This window comes from Siphateles boraxobius, unplaced genomic scaffold (genome assembly GCF_051911475.1).
Source record: "Siphateles boraxobius isolate OS27281-9 unplaced genomic scaffold, OSU_SipBor_1 46, whole genome shotgun sequence".
Taxonomy (NCBI): Eukaryota; Metazoa; Chordata; class Actinopteri; order Cypriniformes; family Leuciscidae; genus Siphateles; species Siphateles boraxobius.
In genome coordinates this window covers 12,601,156-12,622,068 of record NW_027509097.1, presented here as the reverse complement: position 1 = coordinate 12,622,068, position 20,913 = coordinate 12,601,156, and the positions used below count along the sequence as shown (strand labels likewise).

General features: G+C 42.3%; 2 protein-coding genes across 26 annotated transcripts in view; both read left to right on the top strand.

Annotated features, from left to right (window-relative positions):
- nrxn1a (neurexin 1a) overlaps positions 1–3,368 on the top strand; it is a 204,591-nt gene extending 201,223 nt beyond the window's left edge. For 22 of the 25 annotated variants that reach the window (XM_077200870.1, XM_077200865.1, XM_077200874.1 and 19 more), the window contains one exon: positions 1,455–3,368. In XM_077200870.1, coding sequence (XP_077056985.1) covers positions 1,455–1,756 — 302 coding nt within the window. In that variant the 3' untranslated portion in view covers positions 1,757–3,368. The remainder of the gene's footprint in view (positions 1–1,454) is intronic. The other 3 variants (XM_077200881.1, XM_077200883.1, XM_077200882.1) reach the window with 1 other exon arrangement.
- calm2b (calmodulin 2b, (phosphorylase kinase, delta)) overlaps positions 1–20,913 on the top strand; it is a 376,281-nt gene that overhangs the window by 225,513 nt on the left and 129,855 nt on the right. The gene's annotated exons all lie outside the window — the stretch shown is intronic.

Sequence of the window (20,913 nt, the reverse complement as noted above, 5' to 3'; positions counted from 1 at the left end):
TTCAAAAGTGGCTTGACCTGGGGAATGCGGCACCCGTAGCCCATTTCCTGCACACGCCTGTGCACGGTAGCTCTGGATGTTTCTACTCCAGACTCAGTCCCAGTACCGCTGCTAGACATTTTGGTGCCCTAAGCATAATTCCTTTATGGTGCCCCCCGCCCCTGGGAAAAAAAAAAACGTTTATTTTTACCGGTTTAACTTTAACTTTTTAACGCGCAATCCAACGGAACACTGAGGCGGCGGCGGCACCATCGTTACTTTCTAGAGCAATTAAATACTCTTGTTCCGCCTGTCTTGTTATATACATCCCTAAAAAGTGCCTAATAATATTTCTATAATGAAATAATATCGGCACTATAATTATTATGACTATGATATGATGATTGATTTTTCATTAGGCTATTTTTGGTGCCCCCCTCAGCACTTGGTGCCCTACGCACAGCGCGTAATGCGCGTGGTGGGAGCGGCGGCGCTGCTCAGTCCACTGCTTCCGCAGGTCCCCCAAGGTCTGGAATCGCTCCTTCTCCACAATCTTCCTCAGGATCCGGTCACCTCTTCTCGTTGTGCAGCGTTTTTTGCCACACTTTTTCCTTCCCACAGACTTCCCACTGAGGTGCCTTGATACAGCACTCTGGGAACAGCCTATTTGTTCAGAAATTTCTTTCTGTGTCTTACCCTCTTGCTTGAGGGTGTCAATGATGGCCTTCTGGACAGCAGTCAGGTCGGCAGTCTTACCCATGATTGCGGTTTTGAGTAATGAAACAGGCTGGGAGTTTTTAAAAGCCTCAGGAATCTTTTGCAGGTGTTTAGAGTTAATTAGTTGATTCAGATGATTAGGTTAATAGCTCGTTTAGAGACCCTTTTCATGATATGCTAATTTTTTGAGATATGAATTTTGGGTTTTCATGAGCTGTATGCCAAATTCATCAGTATTAAAACAATAAAAGACCTGAAATATTTCAGTTGGTGTGCAATGAATCTAAAATATATGAAAGTTAAATTTGTATCATTACATTATGGAAAAAAATGAACTTTATCACAATATGCTAATTATTTGAGAAGGACCTGTATGTCATTTTAAAGGAAGACTGAGTTATGACATTTGGATTAAAAATTAAGTCAAAACTCATTTTAAAAAACGCAACATAATAATTTGTTCACAATAAGCTCTTTAAGATGCATTTAGAATAGAAAATGCATAGGGTGAATTGTTGGCTTCAATACTTAAGTATTTCATGTTCACTACAAATTGATAATTGAAATATAAGATGGTGCCATATCAGCAGACTAATATACAGTTACCATGGATGAAGTTAAATATTAGGAAACATCTGACTGCTGAATTCTGTGATTGACCAATCAGAATATAAAGGTAATAATAGAGGTAAATGGATATCCCTGTTGCTTTAATGAACTGCCTCTCTCTCTCTTTCTTCCATTCTGTGCGTCCACAGCTCACCCTCCGCTGCCCGAGGCCAAGGGTTACCCCAGCCCGGAGGTGATTCGGGAGTCCAGCAGCACCACTGGCATGGTTGTAGGCATCGTCGCGGCCGCTGCCCTCTGCATTCTAATCCTGCTCTATGCCATGTACAAATACCGAAACCGCGACGAGGGCTCATACCACGTGGACGAGAGCCGTAACTATATTAGTAATTCTGCCACGCAGCCCAACGGAGCCGCTGTCAAAGAAAAGCCCATTGGCGTGCCCAAAAATAAAAAAGATAAAAAGAACAAGGACAAGGAGTACTACGTCTGATCTCACAGACTTTCTCCCCCCCCTTCCCCCTTACAACCCACCCACAGATCCTGTGCTACGAACTCACCCAAAAGGGGTGGGGAGATCAACCTGTGTATAGTAATTGAGAAAAAAAAATCGAAAAGACAAAGTCTTAGTTTGAACTAAGGCACAATATACTGTTACTAACAACAACAAAACATACTTTATAACCAAGCACACCAGAACTTTACTGAAAAGTGTGTACAAAATGAAATGGTACTGTGCAAGAAGACTCCACATAGTCACTCCAGCTGTGGATCGCTGAGACACAGGGCCGCTGGTTAGAATTAAGTGTATTTCATATTATGTTGCCTGTATATGTGTTGCCGGAACATTTTCCCTCTAAAAGCCAGAAAAACCATCTGCAACAATCCAAACAGACATTCACCAATGGGACGGATGGAAAAGGAATTAAGGACTTAAAAATGAGATGCTACCTATGATTGTTAAATCAGCCAAAGTACTTGACTCCCTTTTCTGATGGCAGTATTGCACGTTTGGATGAGAAAGGACCGCTCCTTAGTAGGATCCGAACTGATTTCCATTCGGTGGAGAGAACCCTTGGTGTCAAAGAGAATTGTGGAGGCCTTAAATATCAATCCACGTCTAAAGGTTGTTGGATTTTCTTCTGTTTGTATGTTTGTCAAAACGATGACAGATGACGATGATGATGACGAGGAATACCGGGGCCATTCGGGATAGATTGAGGAAAAACTCCATGCACGTAAAGTATCTTATTACATGTTTATATACGGTGCAAAGACTATCTGTGTGCTCTCTGGACTGTGGCTGAAGTGGTGTTTTATAGCCTGTTATATAGATGATGCCAACTACAGTATACCTGCTCTTCAAAAAAAAAATTTTTTTTTTTTTTTTTAGAAAAAACCAAGGCGAAAACAAATGAAAAACAGAAAATTAAATGTTAATGCGTTGCTATAGCGATAGAACCGTTTCTGCCATTAGCTATACAGATTTTATTTTCCCTCCTTTATGTGCATCTCCAACATCTGTTATTTTTGACATACTCCTTTCTTTTTTGTTAATTTGTTTAACTTTTTTTTTTTATTTGCTGTTGTGTCAACATTAAAAGACAAGAGTATGAGTATAGGTTTTGGAAAGCAAACAGACATATGGAAAATAAGATTTTGGACTGTTTAAGCAATATCCTTTTGCTTGTCTTAGTGACCAAACAAATTATGCATGGTATTTAGGACTCCAAGTCTACCGAGAGACAATATCATAATCTCAAAAAGTAACAAATGAATTCAGCCCCCCCAAAACTGAGTATTGGATTATAGCTAAAAAAGCACAAAGATAGAGAAAACAACCCTTCAAAAGTGTTTGCAAACATTCTCCTCACTGCTATCTTGTACGATGTGGAATGTACAAGAGGTATAAACTATATGACATTCTGAATAAAATGTTGCTTTTTGTTCTTGTGTGTTTTTTTTTTATTTGTGTACAATTTTTCTATAATACCTTCTTTTGTTTTTATTGTGACAATTCTTTGATGACCTCAAAGTGAAGATTTATTATGAAAAAATAGTTTTGAAAAATCAAATGAATAAATAAAATATTAAGACCTATGAAAGCATTTGTTCTTTGTTTCTTTATAATGTCTTTTTAAAACACATTACAATGATTTAGAGAATGCCATGTTGTTGTTGTTTTTTTTGTTTTTTGTTAAAAACATTAATATATCTTATGAAATTAGCTTTGTCATGTTTTATTCAGTCAACGGTACAAGAAAATACTTTAAATAAGGAATGCACAGCCACCACATCGTTATTAGCTGATATGTGATCATTTTTAATGTTATCGACCTGATAAGAAAAACTTGGCAGATATATTAAAGCCGATAAATAAATATATTTTCTTCAGCCGAGACACTTCAGAATGGCACTGTTCGCCATGATGGTTTTGAATTGCTTGAAATATGATTGGAATCACTTCGAAAAGGAAAATACATTTAAGTGCAATGCAAGTATGTCATATAAGCTACATAAAATTATAAGGAAAACACTACAGTAAAAGAATGATGTGAATTCTTTGTACGCCCATGTTTTAACGTATTGTAGCCTTACGGGAAGAGTGCATCCACGAAGGAGCTACACCTTCATGACTATGAGTTTGCTTTAGCCTTTTGTTTTGTGCAATTGTAGTTTTGATTATTGTATATATATATATATATATATATATATATATATATATATATATATATATATAGACCACACATATATATATATATATATATATATATATATATATATATATATATATATATCAGATTTATCTCATATGCGTTTGGTAAGAATTGATGCACTAGTAAAGCACCCAAATAGCAATACACAACATCAATTAGTATGATTGGGACTGTCACATTCCATAACATTATGAGAACACTATTGTAATAAAACGTTGTGAATTAGTTTCTGTTTCAGCACGTTGTTACGGGAAGAGAACATCCACAGCTACACATTTTGACTAGAACATAACTCAGTTCAAGTTCACTTGTGCATTCGTGTCATGCAGATACAAGTTGTAATATTGTTTATTTTGTATAAATCTCTGATTAATCTCATATAGGATGCGTTTTGTTGAGTTAAATAACCCGCTAGCAAACTTCTTCAGTTTACCAGTGTTCATTCAGCACACGCACCTTAAACACCAATGCACAACATTAATAACTATGATAATGAGAACACTATTATAATAAAACGTTGTGAATTCTTTAGGTTTAGTTGTCATGATTCAGCCTATTGTTATAGGAAGAGCACATCCAAACACGAGTTACATTCTGACTAGCACGTAACTTCCAGTTCACTTACGCATTTGCGTCATTTTATGCAGATATAAATTGTAATATGTTTATGTTGTATAAGTATCGGATTAATCTCATAAATAGAATGTGAAGCTGACGTCACGCCACGCCACATTGAGTTGTGAGTAACGGTCTTCTTTAGACGACGCCATATTAATAGGATAACGCTGCCTTTTTGCTAGTGAGTTTAAGGAAGTGTTTTGAATTTCTGTCATGATTGTAAAACTGTTTTGCCATTGTAGGTCAAACATGCTGCATCGAGAATTGCCATAGCAATTAACATCATCATTCAGAGAGAAAACTGAACAATGTAATATGTTTTTTCACCTTTTCTACATATAAAAACACTAAGGGAAGCAGTTGAGGGGGTGACAAGATGATGGCGGATAGCAAATCAATTAATAATGTAACTAATTAAAACCACTGCCTATCACTCAATAAAATTATCCAAAATATATCTGCAAGCAGCAGCCATTAAGGGGGCAAACACAAAGGCACGATAAGCCATGCCAACATGGCTGGGAGAATCAGACCAACTGCAACAATGAGCAATTAAAAGACATATTAACCCGTTTAATCCCACCGGTCACAATTGTGATCGCATCTTTTTTCTTATTTCTGGATGCTCTAAAAATGTTGTTATTGACTTTGGGCAAGAAATTCAACTTTTAAATGACAAAATAGATTGTCTTGATTAAAATCTATCAATGTCATGTGACTAGTGTGAAAGGTCACATGACCAGATCAGTTTACTTCCTGCTTGCACATCTAGAAGAAGATGTCTTCCTCAGACTACTACAAAAAGTAGTATGTAAAACATCTTAATTAACAGATAGAACTATCATATTTTGTACATATATCCTTTAAAGGGTCTACTACTGATATATTTTGAGAATTATACTCCTGCATATATATTTTGATCGTAAGACTTGTAAATTTGTTTACGGTCACAATTGTGACCGGTAGCATAACACAGTGCTTCAATTGAAAACACAGGTATTGGCTGGTATTGGCAGGTATTGGCAATCCTACACTGAACATATGCCACACCTGTGAGGGGGATGGATGATCTTGGCAAAGGAGAAGTGCTCACTAACACAGATTTAGACAGATTTGTGAACAATATTTGAGAGAAATGGGCCTTTTGTGTACATAGAAAAGGTCTTAGATCTTTGAGTTCAGCTTATGAAAAATGGGGGCAAAACCAAAAGTGTTGCGTTTATAATTTTGTTCAATGTAGTTATCAGTATCCCAGAAACTTTCAATGTGTTGGACCTTCTAGACGTACGTGACCCCCTCCCCCCACCCCCCAAATTGAAAGTGACTGAGATAGTGATGGCTCAGATAGGGAGTACCATTGGTGAAATGGCCCATTTGCCAAGTAGACTATTGAATGGCGATGCAGAGGTGAACTATCTGGAGGATTAGGCAGATGTTCATGACAACCAATTGGTGTGCCCCACACATGACCACAAACAACCCTTTCTACAACGTACAGCCCATCTTCAGTGCACTGAATGAGTGCACACACATCTCCCTGAAACTGGCCTAGAACAGGGCTCAAGTGAAATCATGGTCTATCCCATAGGGGTCTAGCCGAACAACCAGAAGTTCCTCCAGGGTGTAACTTTGTACATGACAACCTTTTCACCTCACTAAGCCTCCTTCACGAAATGACAAAACGAGGTATTGGATGTCTTAGAATGAATTGTGTCAATAGGTCTAATTGAAGAATTTGTATGAATTCTGACTATGGTGTTTCCCACCGGTCACTATTGTGACCGAGTATAAAACCTAATATTTCACTAACTTAACCAACATAAAATCAAAAAAGGCATAATGTTTGAGTGTTAGGGAGGTCTAAGGAGTAAAATGCAAGTACTCAAGTTGCAAGAAAAAATTTGGGATTAAACGGGTTAAGATGAGTAAAGGCGAAATGGCTGAAAAATCATAATAGTGTTGGGTCCGAGTCCACCTTTGTCGCGTCTGAGTCAAGTCCAAGTCCTTAACAATTATTGAGTCCGAGTCCAAGTCCGAGTCCAAAGAGGGCCGAGTCAGACTTGAGTCCGATTCCTTAATATCCGAGTCCGAGTCAAGTCCAGCCGAGTCCACAAAGATTTAAATGATTTGAAATTGACCTTTCACAAAGACCCGCCCCTCTTAGTTAATGTTGCTACGTCCGACAAGCCGTTCCGCTCTCACTCCAAATGTTCTCACACTATGAAAAATATATTGTGGAGCAAAGAGGACACTGAATATGCGCCAACATACAAGACAGAGCAGCCTACTTTTGGTATGATATAAAGTCTTATCTTTTACATTTTTATAATTATTATGAAATTCAAATAATATATCCTGTTTTGTGGTGCTTTAATGTGTAGGCCTCAGTTCAAGCAGCACATGAACTGATAATCTCTTAGTTATAGCACAAATTAAACACGAATGAAAATCAGAACTGCAAAAAGATATCAATACACACAATTGTTCAAGTTCAAGTCCACTGACTTTAATCTACTAACTGATTTGGTTTGTTTGTCAGACAAAAATGGCGGTATCTGCATTATGATTGGTCAGATCGCCTGTCAATCAAATCCCGGTGAAAGGTCTCAACACTGTGCTCTTAAATTAATATTTTAAACCTTACAAAATGATTGCAATGTATAGTCAAAGTCATACGTTTACCTATTGTACATCTTTCAGAATCTGCAAGGTAATGCTCAAGAATGCAACTTGATGCATTAAGAGCCAGGGGTAAACTTTTGAGCAAATGGTGATGTTTAAAGTTTTCTTATTTTGTTTTACATGCTAATATCTTTTTTAGCCTCTGAAGGGCAGGACTAAATTAATATAAATTTTCAACAAAATAAGAACAATTTACATCCAGTTTCATCCTTAATGGACTTCTTGAGCATCACTAAGTGTTTGCAGGGTTTGTAATAGTTGTGTATGAGTCCCTCAGTTGTCACCAGTGCGAAAAGATGGATCTCACAATCATAGTCACTGCTAGTAAGGAGTCAAATATGCAGAAGATGCTGGAAAAGCAAATAATGTGCAGGAGCTGGAGGATTTTTCCTCATGAACAACCATTACAAAAAAAAAAAAAAAAAACGTTGTGGATACAAACACAAAATACAAGATAAATTACTTGATTTTAATATTGTGTGTCAGGTAATTATATTTACAATCAAGTAATTTGTCTTGTATTTTGTGTTTGTATTTTGTCTTGTGGACTAGGCTATTAAACATCTGTTATGTGAAAAAGTTTTTTCAGTGCAGTACTAAATAGAAACAATGTTTTATAATGTTTTAATAATGTACTTATTAATAAATAAATAAAAATTCAATTTTGGAGATTTTGAAAGGTGTATGTAAACTTATGACTAAAGTGTTAATGTAACAAAAATCATTAAAATATTAGACACCAAAATGTTGCTATGGTTATCACTTTCTCATGTTGCTATAGTTACTATGTCAATCATCACAATTTCAAGACTCACAGGACTAACATTTAGCGGATTCACTTCAACATTTAAATGCATTTATCACTCTTTATAATTTACAGTGTGAACGTAACCACTGGTCCTCTAGAAGCACGAAAAACAAAACGTACTCGGTTACTAACGTAACCTCGGTTCTCTCTAGAGAGGGAACGAGTACTGCGTAATATCTTATGCTATGGGGAAAACCTCTTTTCCACGAGATATTGAAGCCAAAAATTATCCTTTAATTTTGATTAATGTAAAACGCTGTGCGGCAGCGTGCAGACATAGGCAAGACGGCTCGCGCGCCTATTGGCTGCCCTGCGGCAACAGCAGCAAGCCTATCGAGAGAGGCCCTGCGTGACGTGACATCCAATGGGGGTGCTTCGCGCCCATTTCGTCGCATCCCGCCAGAATAGGCGTGGCCTTGGCCTATAAATACGCTCGACAGGCTGATACAAACTGGTTTTCAACGCTGAAGCGAACCAGCGCTGTTGTATGCACGGCAAGATACGCAGTACTCGTTCCCTCTCTAGAGAGAACCGAGGTTACGTTAGTAACCGAGTACGTTCTCTTACGAGAGTATCTCTCGTACTGCGTAATATCTTACGCTATGGGGAACACAATGTAAGACGCCGTGCGTACTGGGATCCGACACCAAAGTCCCAAGGGCAGTAGCCCGGGGCTCATATAGTGCATAATCACCGTAGACTCACAGAGAGTTGGAGAAGAGAGGCTACCAGCATCATTCCCCACGAAATAGCATCCCATAGGAGCTAGTTATGTCAACAGTATTTCCCGCAGACAGGGTGAACGCGTTAAGCCTGAACTGGGCAAAAATACGGGCTATTCAACACCCATGGAGCTGTTCCATCGATCAGTGAGCGATACTCAATCAAAACTCAGCATTCTGCGCCGGCGCAGCGGGACAGATAGTACTGAATTCTAGACCGACAGCAGCTTGGCCTGTAAGGCGGGAACTTCTAGGTTATAGAACCTTATAAATGTAGAGGGCGAGGCCCAGCCCGCCGCCATACAGATATCATGCAAGGAAATCCCACTAGACCACGCCCACGAAGAGGCCACGCCTCTCGTGGAGTGCGCTTTGACACCCAAAGGACACTGCAGGCCCTTAGAAGTGTAAGCCAGCGCTATGGCATCGACTATCCATCTGGATAGGCTCTGTTTTGATGCGGCCAGTCCCTTGGAGCGTCCGCCAAACAAAACAAAGAGCTGCTCGGTCTGCCTGAAGACAGACGAGCGGGACACATAAGCCCTCAGCGCCCTGACGGGGCAAAGGAGATTAGCATCCGCTTCCTCATTGTTCACCGGGAGGGCGCACAGGGAAATAACCTGGGCCCTGAGCGGTGTGTTGAGGGATTTTGGTACGTACCCGTGCCTTGGTTTAAGTATGACTTTTGAGTCATTAGGCCCAAACTCAATACAGGACGCGCTTACTGAAAGCGCTTGCAAGTCCCCCACGCGCTTCATTGAAGCAAGAGCCACAAGAAATACCGTTTTGAAAGACAGGTGCTTCATGTCTGACAAATGGATTGGCTCGAATGGGGCACCTTTCAGGGCTTCCAGAACCGTAGAAAGGTCCCACATAGGGACTGAGGGAGGTCTGGAAGGATTCAGCCTCCGAGCTCCCCTGAGGAATCGCACAACGAGGTCGTTCTTCCCCAGTGACTGGCCAGACGTCGGTTTTGCAAACGCCGCTATGGCCGCCACGTATACTTTGAGCGTGGACGGGGTTCTACCCTTATCCAGCAGCTCCTGAAGGAAGGAGAGCACTTCCGTAACCCCGCAGTCTACGGGTGAAAAGCCCTGAGCTTGACACCAGGTAGAGAACACTGACCATTTCGAGGAGTAGAGCCGTCTAGTAGACGGGGCCCTAGCCTGCGTGATCGTGTTTAACACTCCCTCCGGGAGGTTAGCGGGTACCCGTTGATGGCCCACACATGTAGGGACCATAACTCCGGGCGAGGATGCCAAATCGAGCCCTTTGCCTGAGAGAGGAGGTCTCTCCTCACCGGTATCGGCCACGGGGCAGTGCTGGCCAGCTGCATCAGGACTGGGAACCAGGTTTGGTTCGTCCATAGCGGAGCCACGAGCAGCACTGGGCATCCATTTTCCCTGATTCGTTCCAGCACTTGAGGCAGGAGCGAGACGGGGGGAAAAGCATAGAGGGGGCGTCGGGGCCATACGTGGGCCAGCGCGTCCCTGCTCTTGGAGAAAAAGTTCGGACAGTGAGCGTTTTCCTGGGACGCGAACAGGTCCACCTGCGCTCTGCCGAATGTCTCCCACAGCAGTTGGATCGTCTGCGGGTGCAGCGACCATTCCCCTGCTGGGACATTGTTTCTGGACAGTCTGTCTGGTCCCAGATTCAGGTGACCAGGCACATGCGCTGCTTTCAGTGAAAGCAGGTTGTGCTGAGCCCAGCCCAGGAGGCGTTTCGTCAGCCTGTAAAGGCTTCGGGACCTGACGCCGCCCTGGTGATTTATGTACGCCACCACTGACATGTTGTCCAACCGGACTAAGACGTGGCGGCCTTTTATCTGGGGACAAAAACGCCTTAGCGCGTTGTCTACTGCCAGCATTTCTAGACAGTTTATGTGTAGGAGCTTCTCCCGTTCTGACCACTGGCCAAAGAACGGTCTGCCCTCGAGCAGCGCTCCCCACCCCGAGGTGGAGGCGTCCGTGGACACCACCATCACACTCGAGGGAGTCCCCAGACTCACGCCTGACTGGTACCAGTCGGCTTTTTTCCAAGGTTTCAGAGCCGAGACGCATTTCCTGTCGACCCTAAGGCGAAACAGACCAGCGGCCCAAGCCCCGGGCGGAACTCGTGCTTTCAGCCATAACTGCAGTGGGCGCATGCGAAGCAGGCCCAGCTGAAGTACTGAAGATGCTGAGGCCATGAGGCCCAGCATTTTCTGAAACCGTTTGAGCTGGACTATAGAGCCGCGGCGGAAGGATTTCACGGCGCGCTGAATGTTCAGTCCTCGCTCCGGCGACAGACGTGCTGTCATAGACAGCGAGTCCATCACTGTTCCCAGAAAGGAGATTTTCTGGCTGGGAGACAGCGAACTCTTCGCCCAATTGACTGTGAGACCCAAATTCTCGAGATGCTCGAGTAATGCGGTCTTGTGTTCTATGAGCTCTGATCGTGATCGAGCTAGAATCAACCAGTCGTCCAAGTAGTTCAAAATTCGCATGCCCTGAAGTCTCAGGGGTGCGAGAGCCGCGTCCATGCACTTCGTGAATATACGGGGTGCTGGAGACAGGCCGAACGGTAGGACTGTGTATTGATATGCCTGGCCCTCGTAGGCGAATCTCAAGAATCGCCTGTGACGTGACGCAATCTGTATTTGGAAATAGGCGTCTTTCAGATCTATTGACATGAACCAGTCTCCCTGGCGCACGTGCGCGAGGATTTTGCTGGTTGTTAGCATTTTGAACTTGCGTTTCAGAAGCGCTTTGTTCAATTGTCGCAGATCTAGAATGGGTCTGAGACCCCCGTCTTTTTTCGGTACCAGAAAATATCTGCTGTATACACCCCCTTCGTTCTGAGCCTGAGATAAAGGTTCTATGGCCCCTTTGCTCAGTAGTTTCGCTATTTCGGTTCGAAGTAGATGAGATACTTCGTTGTCCACCGTGGTTTCGACACGCGCCGTGCAACGGCGGGGAAGTCGAGCGAACTGTAGCGAATAGCCTCTCTTTATAGTGTTCAACACCCATTCTGATACCCCGGGAAGCATTGCCCATGCATTCGCGTGGATAGCTAGAGGCAGAATGATATCCGGGCTCTGGCCGCGGCACAGCGGCGGCTGCAGAGCTTCGGTGTGCTGAGACATGAACACTGTGTTTAAAGTGCGCGAGGCGGGGGGCGTGCCGATCACGGCGGGCAGCCTGTTCGCACTCGCTTTCTCTATGACAAATTGTGGAGAGAGAACGAGCGGGACAAACCCCGTAGGGTTCAGCGTGTCTGTGAGTGAATGTGGGCGCGGGACAGCGGGCACATTTACTGCACTGAAAACACCGTCGGCTTGCGCTGACTGAATATGTGTTGGTTTCGTTTTTACAGAAACCGTGGGACACGCACTGTGTAGTGTTTGTGGGCACTGTGTCGTGGGCACATTCACTACGTTTGCACAATCGACATGAGTCGATTTTATTTGTACTAGCCCTGAACTGTGGCGGGCTGTGTCTGTGTGTGGGAATGGGCACTGTGACGTGGGCATTCTTACAACACTCATAACACCAGAAAATACACTCTTTATTGGATTTATCTGGGTCGCCGTAAAAATGGCGTTAATGTGCAGGCAAGCGGGCTGTGGTACCGGCTTGTTTACTGCGAAATACACTGGAACAGTCACATTGTTTGGAACTGAACGAGCGAGAGGTTTCGGTGGAGTCTGGCCGCGGCGAGACTTAAACACCGTGGGTCTTAGCTGACTGTATGTGTGTTGGTTTCGTTTTACAGAAAACGTGGCACATGCAGTGTGTAGTGTTTGTGGGCACTGGGTTGTGGGCACATTCACTACATTTAATGCACAATTGACATGAGTCGATTTCATATGTGGGAGCCCTGCACTGTGGCGGGCTGTGTTTGTGTGTAGAAATGAACACTGGGCTGTGGGCATTTTTATTACACTCATAACACCATCGGCTGTGGCCGGAATACCAGACAATACATTGCTTATATGATTTTTCTGGGTCGCCGTGGAAACAGCATTTGTGTGCAGGCAAGCGGGCCATGGTACCGGCTTGTTTACTGCAAAATACACTGGAACAGTCACATTTTCTTGGAACTGAACGAGCGAAAAGTATCAGTGCAAGTCTGGCCGCGGCGAGACTAAATTTTATCTGCTGCGAGAGCTGGGATCGAACACGGGTCTCCCGTGCGATGGCTGTAGGTTTCGCCACTGAACCACAGGGGGAAACGACAAATGCTTAAAATAGCTCGAGCACATAATAGAGCGTCATCACAGTTTTGTGTGTGTTGGCGTTTGTTTGCATGCGTGCGTGTTATACAACAGGCTCATTGCTGCAATATTGACATTTTCAGCCGCTCAAACTAAGAGGAACTGAGAAATGTTTGAGAAATGGAGATTGGTCCGGCCTCGGCGGGACTAAAAATACACTCTATCCTCATTTCGCCGATGACGCATGCCCACGGGGGGCGGGGGCGGGGTAGCTTTCTTATAACGTAAAGAAAGCTAGCCGCGGTTTTGATGCTGGCCCGTTTCCCTGACGACTCGCGGGCAGAAGGGGAAGATCCACAGAGCTCGCCCAATCCTCACTGTCCGACGCGGGGATATAGCAGCTGGCCTCCTCTACAGATGCAGCTATCTTGTCGTCATTAATGGCGGAAGCGGCGGCGCGCGGCGGCCGTTGTCCGTCAGTGAGCGACTCGATTGAAGCTGGTGAAGCTGGCCGGCGAACCGGCGAGCTTTCACGGCTGGAGAAGGATCGGGGACCCGCTGAGTACGGCGCTTTGCGGCGCGGCACTACAGCGGGCGGGAGTCTCACTCACCATGGCAATAGCTGGCCTCCTCTACCGATGCAGCTATCTTGTCGTCACTAATGGCGGAAGCGGCGGCGCGCGGCGGCCGCTGTCCGTCAGTGAGCGACTCGATTGAAGCTGGTGAAGCTGGCGGGCGAACCGGCGAGCTTTCACGGGCTGGAGAAGGCTCGAGGACCCACTGAATACGGCGCTTTGCGGCGCGGCACTACAGCGGGCGGGAGTGCAGACTCGGAGAAAAAATGCCAGGCAAGTCCTCAGAGTCACCATGGCAATAGTTCCACAGGAACGAAGCGTCTTCAAAAAGACGCTTGCTCTTTTAGAACATATAGGAAACAGAGATAGAGTGTGAGTCGCAGCGGCGAACACACACTCAGCAGTGAAAAGGATATGAACGCCGGAAAGCGTAGCAGGTACGGCGGCTGAAGGCGGCGAGGTGCAGGCCAGCGACTTCAGGCTCGAAGGCTCGTCCCGCAGAAGGCTTACAATCAGACGGCGCGGCTTCTCACTCCGGATCCAGCGATGCAGTAGTGCTTCACGCAGGGCCTCTCTCGATAGGCTTGCTGCTGTTGCCGCAGGGCAGCCAATAGGTGCGCGAGCCGTCTTGCCTATGTCTGCACGCTGCCGCACAGCGTTTTACATTAATCAAAATTAAAGGATAATTTTTGGCTTCAATATCTCGTGGAAAAGAGGTTTTCCCCATAGCGTAAGATATTACGCAGTACGAGAGATACTCTCGTAAGAGAACTATTATTTAGATTGTCGATAGCGCTCCCTTTAAGGCATCACTTACCGCGTTCTGCACTCTCCCTAAAACTCTCGTCATAAACACTGAAGTGTCCACACTGCACAGTGAATCTCTCATTTATATCGCGTCAAGACTTTGTTTATGAGGGGATTTGCGAAAGGATAAAGCTTTTGCTGATTCTGAACATACATTTTAAGCGAATTCTCCGCATGTTGACTCTAAAATGCCTCTGATTTGCCACTGTGTTCATGCGCTTAATATACATGTCTGTGATTGGCTAATGCTCAACGCGGAAACAACACAAGTAGTTTGGTTTCGTTTTTGAATAATATTGTGTCCTATAGTGCCCGGACTCGACTGGACTCGGACATTTTTCCGAGTCTAAAATGTCCGAGTCCGTGTCAAGTCCGAGTACATCCGAGTGCGTGACAAGTCCGAGTTCATTCAAAATTGGACTCGAGTCCGGACTTCAGTCCGAGTCCGAGTTCGAGTACCCCGACTCTAAATCATAAATCCAGTCACTATTAATTTGATTTAATGGTTTGTCACTTTCGAACAATTGGTGGCACTGTGACCAAATTGATGTGGTGTAGTCAAAGTAAGGTGACAATGGCACATGCAAAGTTAAGTGTCAATAAGCCAAAGCATTGCAGAGATACAGCCTCAGAGTTCATTTGGCATCATGCCAACAACTTTGTTGATGTGGTATACGAAAACGGTTTTGTCTATCAACACAAAATCCCTAACTTTTTAGGGCATGGTCTGAAGATGATATAATTCGATTTTGGTGAATATCGGGACCACGAGTATAGGAAGAGTTTGGACAGGAAGTTAGGTTGCCTATGCCAAAACGTTTCTCTATGTTCTTGGCATGATCCAAGGAATCTATTAAGAACAGGTACATTACAATAGGCTGATTTAAGCAAAAGTTATTCGTTTTTTGATACTTCCGCCACAAGGTGGTGCTGACCTGAAAAGTTTTGAGTACCTTCAGGCCATGGTCCTGAAGACACATACTGAGTTTTGTAATTGCACACCAATGTGTTTGTAAAATAAGGCAATTTATGACCAAATTTAAAATGGCCGACAGTCCGACACCCAACATGGTCGTTATGGGAAAATTGGGTATCGTTCAACTCAGCATGCTGCACCAAATCTAAAGAGACCGTTTTTGGCCAAACGGTTCAGAAATTTATCAACAATATGGTTTAATTAATATTATTGTTACTTGTTCATCATTGTGTCAGTGTTTTATTCGCTGACTTTAGCTAGCTTCTTTGCACGAAGAACAACATAATGACGAAACGCGTTTGTCCATTTAGGGCTACTGTAGAAACATGTCGGCACATTTCAATGTAAGGGGACCCGTGGTGTATGTAGATAGAAATTGCTCATTCTAAGGTAATAAAAACATAGGCTAACGGTTCATTATGTAAGGTCTTTATACACCACTAAAAACATAGTTATGTATATTATATTGCATTTCTGTCACCAGATCCTCCTAAATATTAAACAATGCACCTTTAAATCTCCACTTGCATCAGAAATATTACCTTTTCTCAGCATCGGCTCTTTTTTGTTTCATTTAGTTGTTATAAAAACTGTGCTTCTTTATGGTTCACACGTAAAAAAAAAAAAAATCTCCCAGGGGGCCTTAAGCAGCCAGTCGTTCTATGTTCAGATATTGAATGAAGCCATTGATCCGGCATTACAAAGAAAACACATAGTTCTGTTCCTATTTTTATCAAAGAACAAGATGTCATGATAAAGCTCTGGCCGAGGTGGTCTGCACTGAGACTCGGCTATGGCGGTGGACAGTTCAGAATACCTTCTCTTTAATTTCCCGCACAGGAGGCGGCTACGGAACAGCTGGTGTGAAATAACTACCCCTAGGGAGGCATGAGCTGTAATTTATGATTCATGAATTATTCACACCCGCCATAGACTTTTCATCAGGCCTCATTTCAACACACTTTGCAGAGGGAGTGTGGGAGGGAGGGGCAGCTGGGCTGGAGGTTTGTCACGGTAGGCCTTGAGAAAACCTCTGTGATGCTTTTATTTAATTATTATAATCAACGGGGGGGGGGGGGGGGGGGGTGTAAGTATATATATAATGTCATAAGAAGAATTGATACTAGTCATATGTTGCGTTGAGCTTCAAAAATGATCACATGTGGTTTTAAAATTGGATGAAATCTGAAAAAGACTGCATCTCTTTCAGTACTGACTTCATTTATCATGAGGCTTCACCTTGAAGGTGTTTTATGATTGATTTTGTGACATAGCACCTTGAATTTAACATCCTGTTCTGTTGTCCTCAACTTGATGTTTTTCTCACTATCTAAAATCGACCTGGCATCTGAACATGATTTAAGCATTTAGAAATTCATTACTGTTCTGTAAATGTAGAGTATAAAAAAACTATTTTGGTGGGATTATAGTTTAATGAATGGCTCTCATTACCTGGGTCTAAAAATATATTTAATTAAACCAAGATATTCCTTAAAATGGAGAGACAGTTTCCCATATGTTTCCAGTTACATAAATGGACTTGAATGAATTTTTCATTTCCATGTAGTATGCAAAAATAACATGAAAAATTACTGAATTCATTACTCATATTTGAGTGCATAAGCCATTCCAATAGTTAAACCAAATATCTTTTTCTATTTTCATATAATTTATTTCTAATATGGAAATGTACTATCCTTTGTACATAGTGTTTATATTTCCCATTTGTCAGGGAAATGTGTCTTTTTTTACAAATTATTTTTACGGTTTTAAAAACAATTCAAATATGAATATAAGATGATTTACAGAATACCCGACTAGTAAAGAATACTATTATCACTCACTAAAAATAATGACATATGTAAATGAGTGTTTGAAAATGGCTGAAGGGCTGAGAGGATGCAGAAGCGTCTTGATGTGGTTCTCATTCTGATTAGGGCTAAAGCAAAGGCATTCTTCAGAATACACACATCAATATTTAATAAACCTGATGATGGACTTATATAACAGATGGATCTTTATTCCTCCAGATCTGAGAGCAGGTAAATTTCCCAGAGCCCCAAAAAAATTCTGAAAACGCACCTTGAATTGTACTTGCTCTTGTTTTTACACTGGTAATTTTCTAACAGTATCTGCTTTTGTGAATATAAATCATCGGCAGATGTTCTTGACCAGCTCCTGCTGACTCAAAATGGTTGGAAAAACAGTTATTAAGTCTCATTACACCACTGTCTTTGTGCTGAGCTTATGTCATTTCAGCTCATAACACTGTTCCAAACACTCCCACTGCTGCCTGAGTACATTACATCACTGTAGCCCTTGTTAATGCAATGATAACAGAGTTACAGTTTTCCTCAATCGTTTTGAGTCAGTTCTCAAATGAGATTTTTTTTCAAAACAAGTTCAGATCCCTAAACAATTAGCTTCTTGTTCACACCAGATTTGAATATCTTATTAAGCATGTGTTTTGGCATATGTGTGCAAAAGAGTTAGGGACGCACCAATATGAAGATTTTAGCCAATACCGATAAATAGGGATGCACCAATACCAGGAGCGAGCCCGATACTGCGCTTGTATACTAGTGCTGGGCGATTTTGGCCTCATTTGAGCCCCGCTCTACAGCCGCATCTCAAAGGGTGAACAATTCTAGTCTAACTCTGATTGCTGCTGCGTACACTTGTGGAAAGTAGTACAATAAATCTAGCTTAAAATGAACACAGTGCACTCGTTGTGACAGGGACGTGCACAGGGGGGTTGCTCAGGTTGCCCGGGCAACTGCCCATATGCCCTTCTCGACTCAAGTTGCCCTTCCGAGGAAAAAAAAAAAATCGTACAATGGCTGCAGAATTTCACATAGGCCTAGATACATTTTTTATTTTTATTTTTTTAAATCGCAAAGCCTCATTCACTTCCATTCGTGCACCGAACTTGAAAGTCAGTAAGGGAAGGGCAAACTGTTTACGTGGCTGCAGCGCTGCACGCGACCGGTGCGTAAGACCCCACAAATTACTTAAGGCCCCGCCTCCATCTCGTGTCATAGCGTGTCAGTTAATGTGTACAACATCCATGACAAAATGAAGCGAAACTATCCTTCTGGTCACGAAAAGAGGAAGAAGAAAAAACCCATGAGAGTGAATTGCGGGAACAACAATCAGGTAAACTTGTGTTCTCTCCTCTCTAAGTTTGATGTCAGCAAAGTTTGATGTTTTTCGGTCTTGCTAACCTAGCTGGGCAGGCAGTGCATCTCTTGCATCACTAGTTTGTGCCTGACAAAAGTGAGAGTAAAATAAAAAAAATTATTACGTTTGTTTTTGATAAACGACAAAGTGCAACGGTGTTTGTTTACTGCAGCTCGGAAAACATAACCGCGTCGCGTGTGTTATCGTGCGTTCATATGCGCGTGCACGAAATGAAACTCGCATTTTTCAAGCAGAAATATGTGGAGACCAGACATACTGTACAATACATGCACGTGAATGATGGCACTCCCAATCAAAGTCACATTTATAAAACAAGAAACTGATTATCTAGTCTCAGTGTAGTTAAAAACTCTAAACAACTGCACTAATTATGCAAGATAGAAAGCAATGTATTGGCAATTTGACATTGATTGACTATTGATTTATAGGCTATATTGAATTTAAAATGTTGATTAGCTGGACATACTGGTCAATATGGATGCACATCCCTCAGTAAATAATAACCATAAATCAAGAATTGCTTCAACATGCATAATAATAAATAAATAAAAATCATACTGATGCAGAAAATACCCAGGCTGTAGAGAGAACCAAAGTTAATCCCAAAAGCCAAAGCTCAGGGTTATAATTTATTATTTTCTTCTTATTTATGTTTACGTTAATAGTCACTTGTTATGTTAACATTCTATAGAAAATACTCTATTCAATAAATATTGTTTGTTTGAACCTCATTCTGTTCTATATTGTTGTACTTATTCTTTGACTGTTTTGTTTAAAGGAGGGAGGATTGTATTGGGAGCACTGAAGTGTCAGGTGTGATTGTGTGGCAATGGCAAATGGTTTACATAGCTCACGGCGTAGCAGGTCAGGTAGAGGGCCCCTTTTGCTTAGGGCCCCAGGGGGAGTTCAGGATCGGCCCTGGGTTTAGCAGTCGATTCTGTTGCCTACCGGAATTCCTGTTCCCTTTACGCAATCATACTACAAATCATGCGTAGTTGCCAGTAGCCTACCATCAGAACTGAATACGAGCAAGAAGCACAACTGAATGTAGGGGAAGCCCTTTTTTCAGGTCAGAGCAACTGCCCCTCATAATTCCTGTGCACGTCCCTGCGTTGTGACCCATTTTCTGGTTAAAGAAATGATGTCTCTTAGTCTTGTGGACAGGTCAAAATTCCGGTCCATGCTGTAAACTTTTGACCGGAAGTATGAAGTACCCAGTTGGAATTATTTCTCAAGAACAGCTATTCCAGAGCTGTATAATAAAATGAAAACCGAGGTTATGACTAACATCTGTAGCACGGACTATGTTGCGCTTAAGACAGATATGTGGTTGAGCAGCAATACGATGACACCATACATGTCAATTACTGAAAAACAGATCTTAAATGAAATTTTAATAGTAATGTTACGTGCTTGCGCTCGAAGCTGAAGATGACAGAAAGGATTCTGGAGCAGACTCCAGCAATACGACGAGTCTTTGCGGATGACAAAAGCTGATGCCACTACCAAACTTGACGTGGCAAGATATTTCAGTCATGGAGTTTGTGAACAATGGACTGAAGCCTGTAGCAGACTTGACCAACGTTGGAGAAACTTATGTTACTGTTTCGTCTGTTACCTCAGTGCTACAACACACTCGCTGCGTCTTAACGGAAACTGATGACACACAGCTGGGTAAAAAATGAAGACAGGAATTAGATGCCAATTATGACCGTATATTGAACAAATTGTAGCAAACTAAGACAAAAGTGCTTGATGCCATTACAGAGTGTTTTTTGTATCTTCAGAAAGGGTTTTTAGCGCATCTGGTCAAATTGTCACCCCATTCCGTAATGCTTTAACCCCAAAAACCTGCATTAGATTGTTTCGTTAGTTAATGTTTTATAAATTTTAGGTACAATTAAATAAAACGTTCTTATGGTGTTTGGATTTTATTTTTAAGAACTATTGTATAAAAACCAAAATCATATTTGTCTTAATTTTGAATCCTTATTTTGATTTGTTTTGTCAGATTTCCCCGTTTGATTAATATATGTATTATTTATATTCAATTAATTATATTTTGATAGCCTATAATATGTCTAGAGCTGTTTAAAACTTGTAGCCAAGCTATATATGTCACATTCGTTATTTGTAAAGTGCTTCTCTCTGCGCATGTGTAATGAATATCACAAATTTTTGTGCAATTTCAGTAAAGGAAAAAAGTAAAATGCTTGGAGGATTCTTTAGGTAAATAGATATATATATATGGAGTTTGCCCAGCGTATTCACGGTCACTTTTGAACATGGAGGAACGTCACAACCCTGAACAGCAGCTACATGCTCATTGAAGAGAAATAGGAAGATATA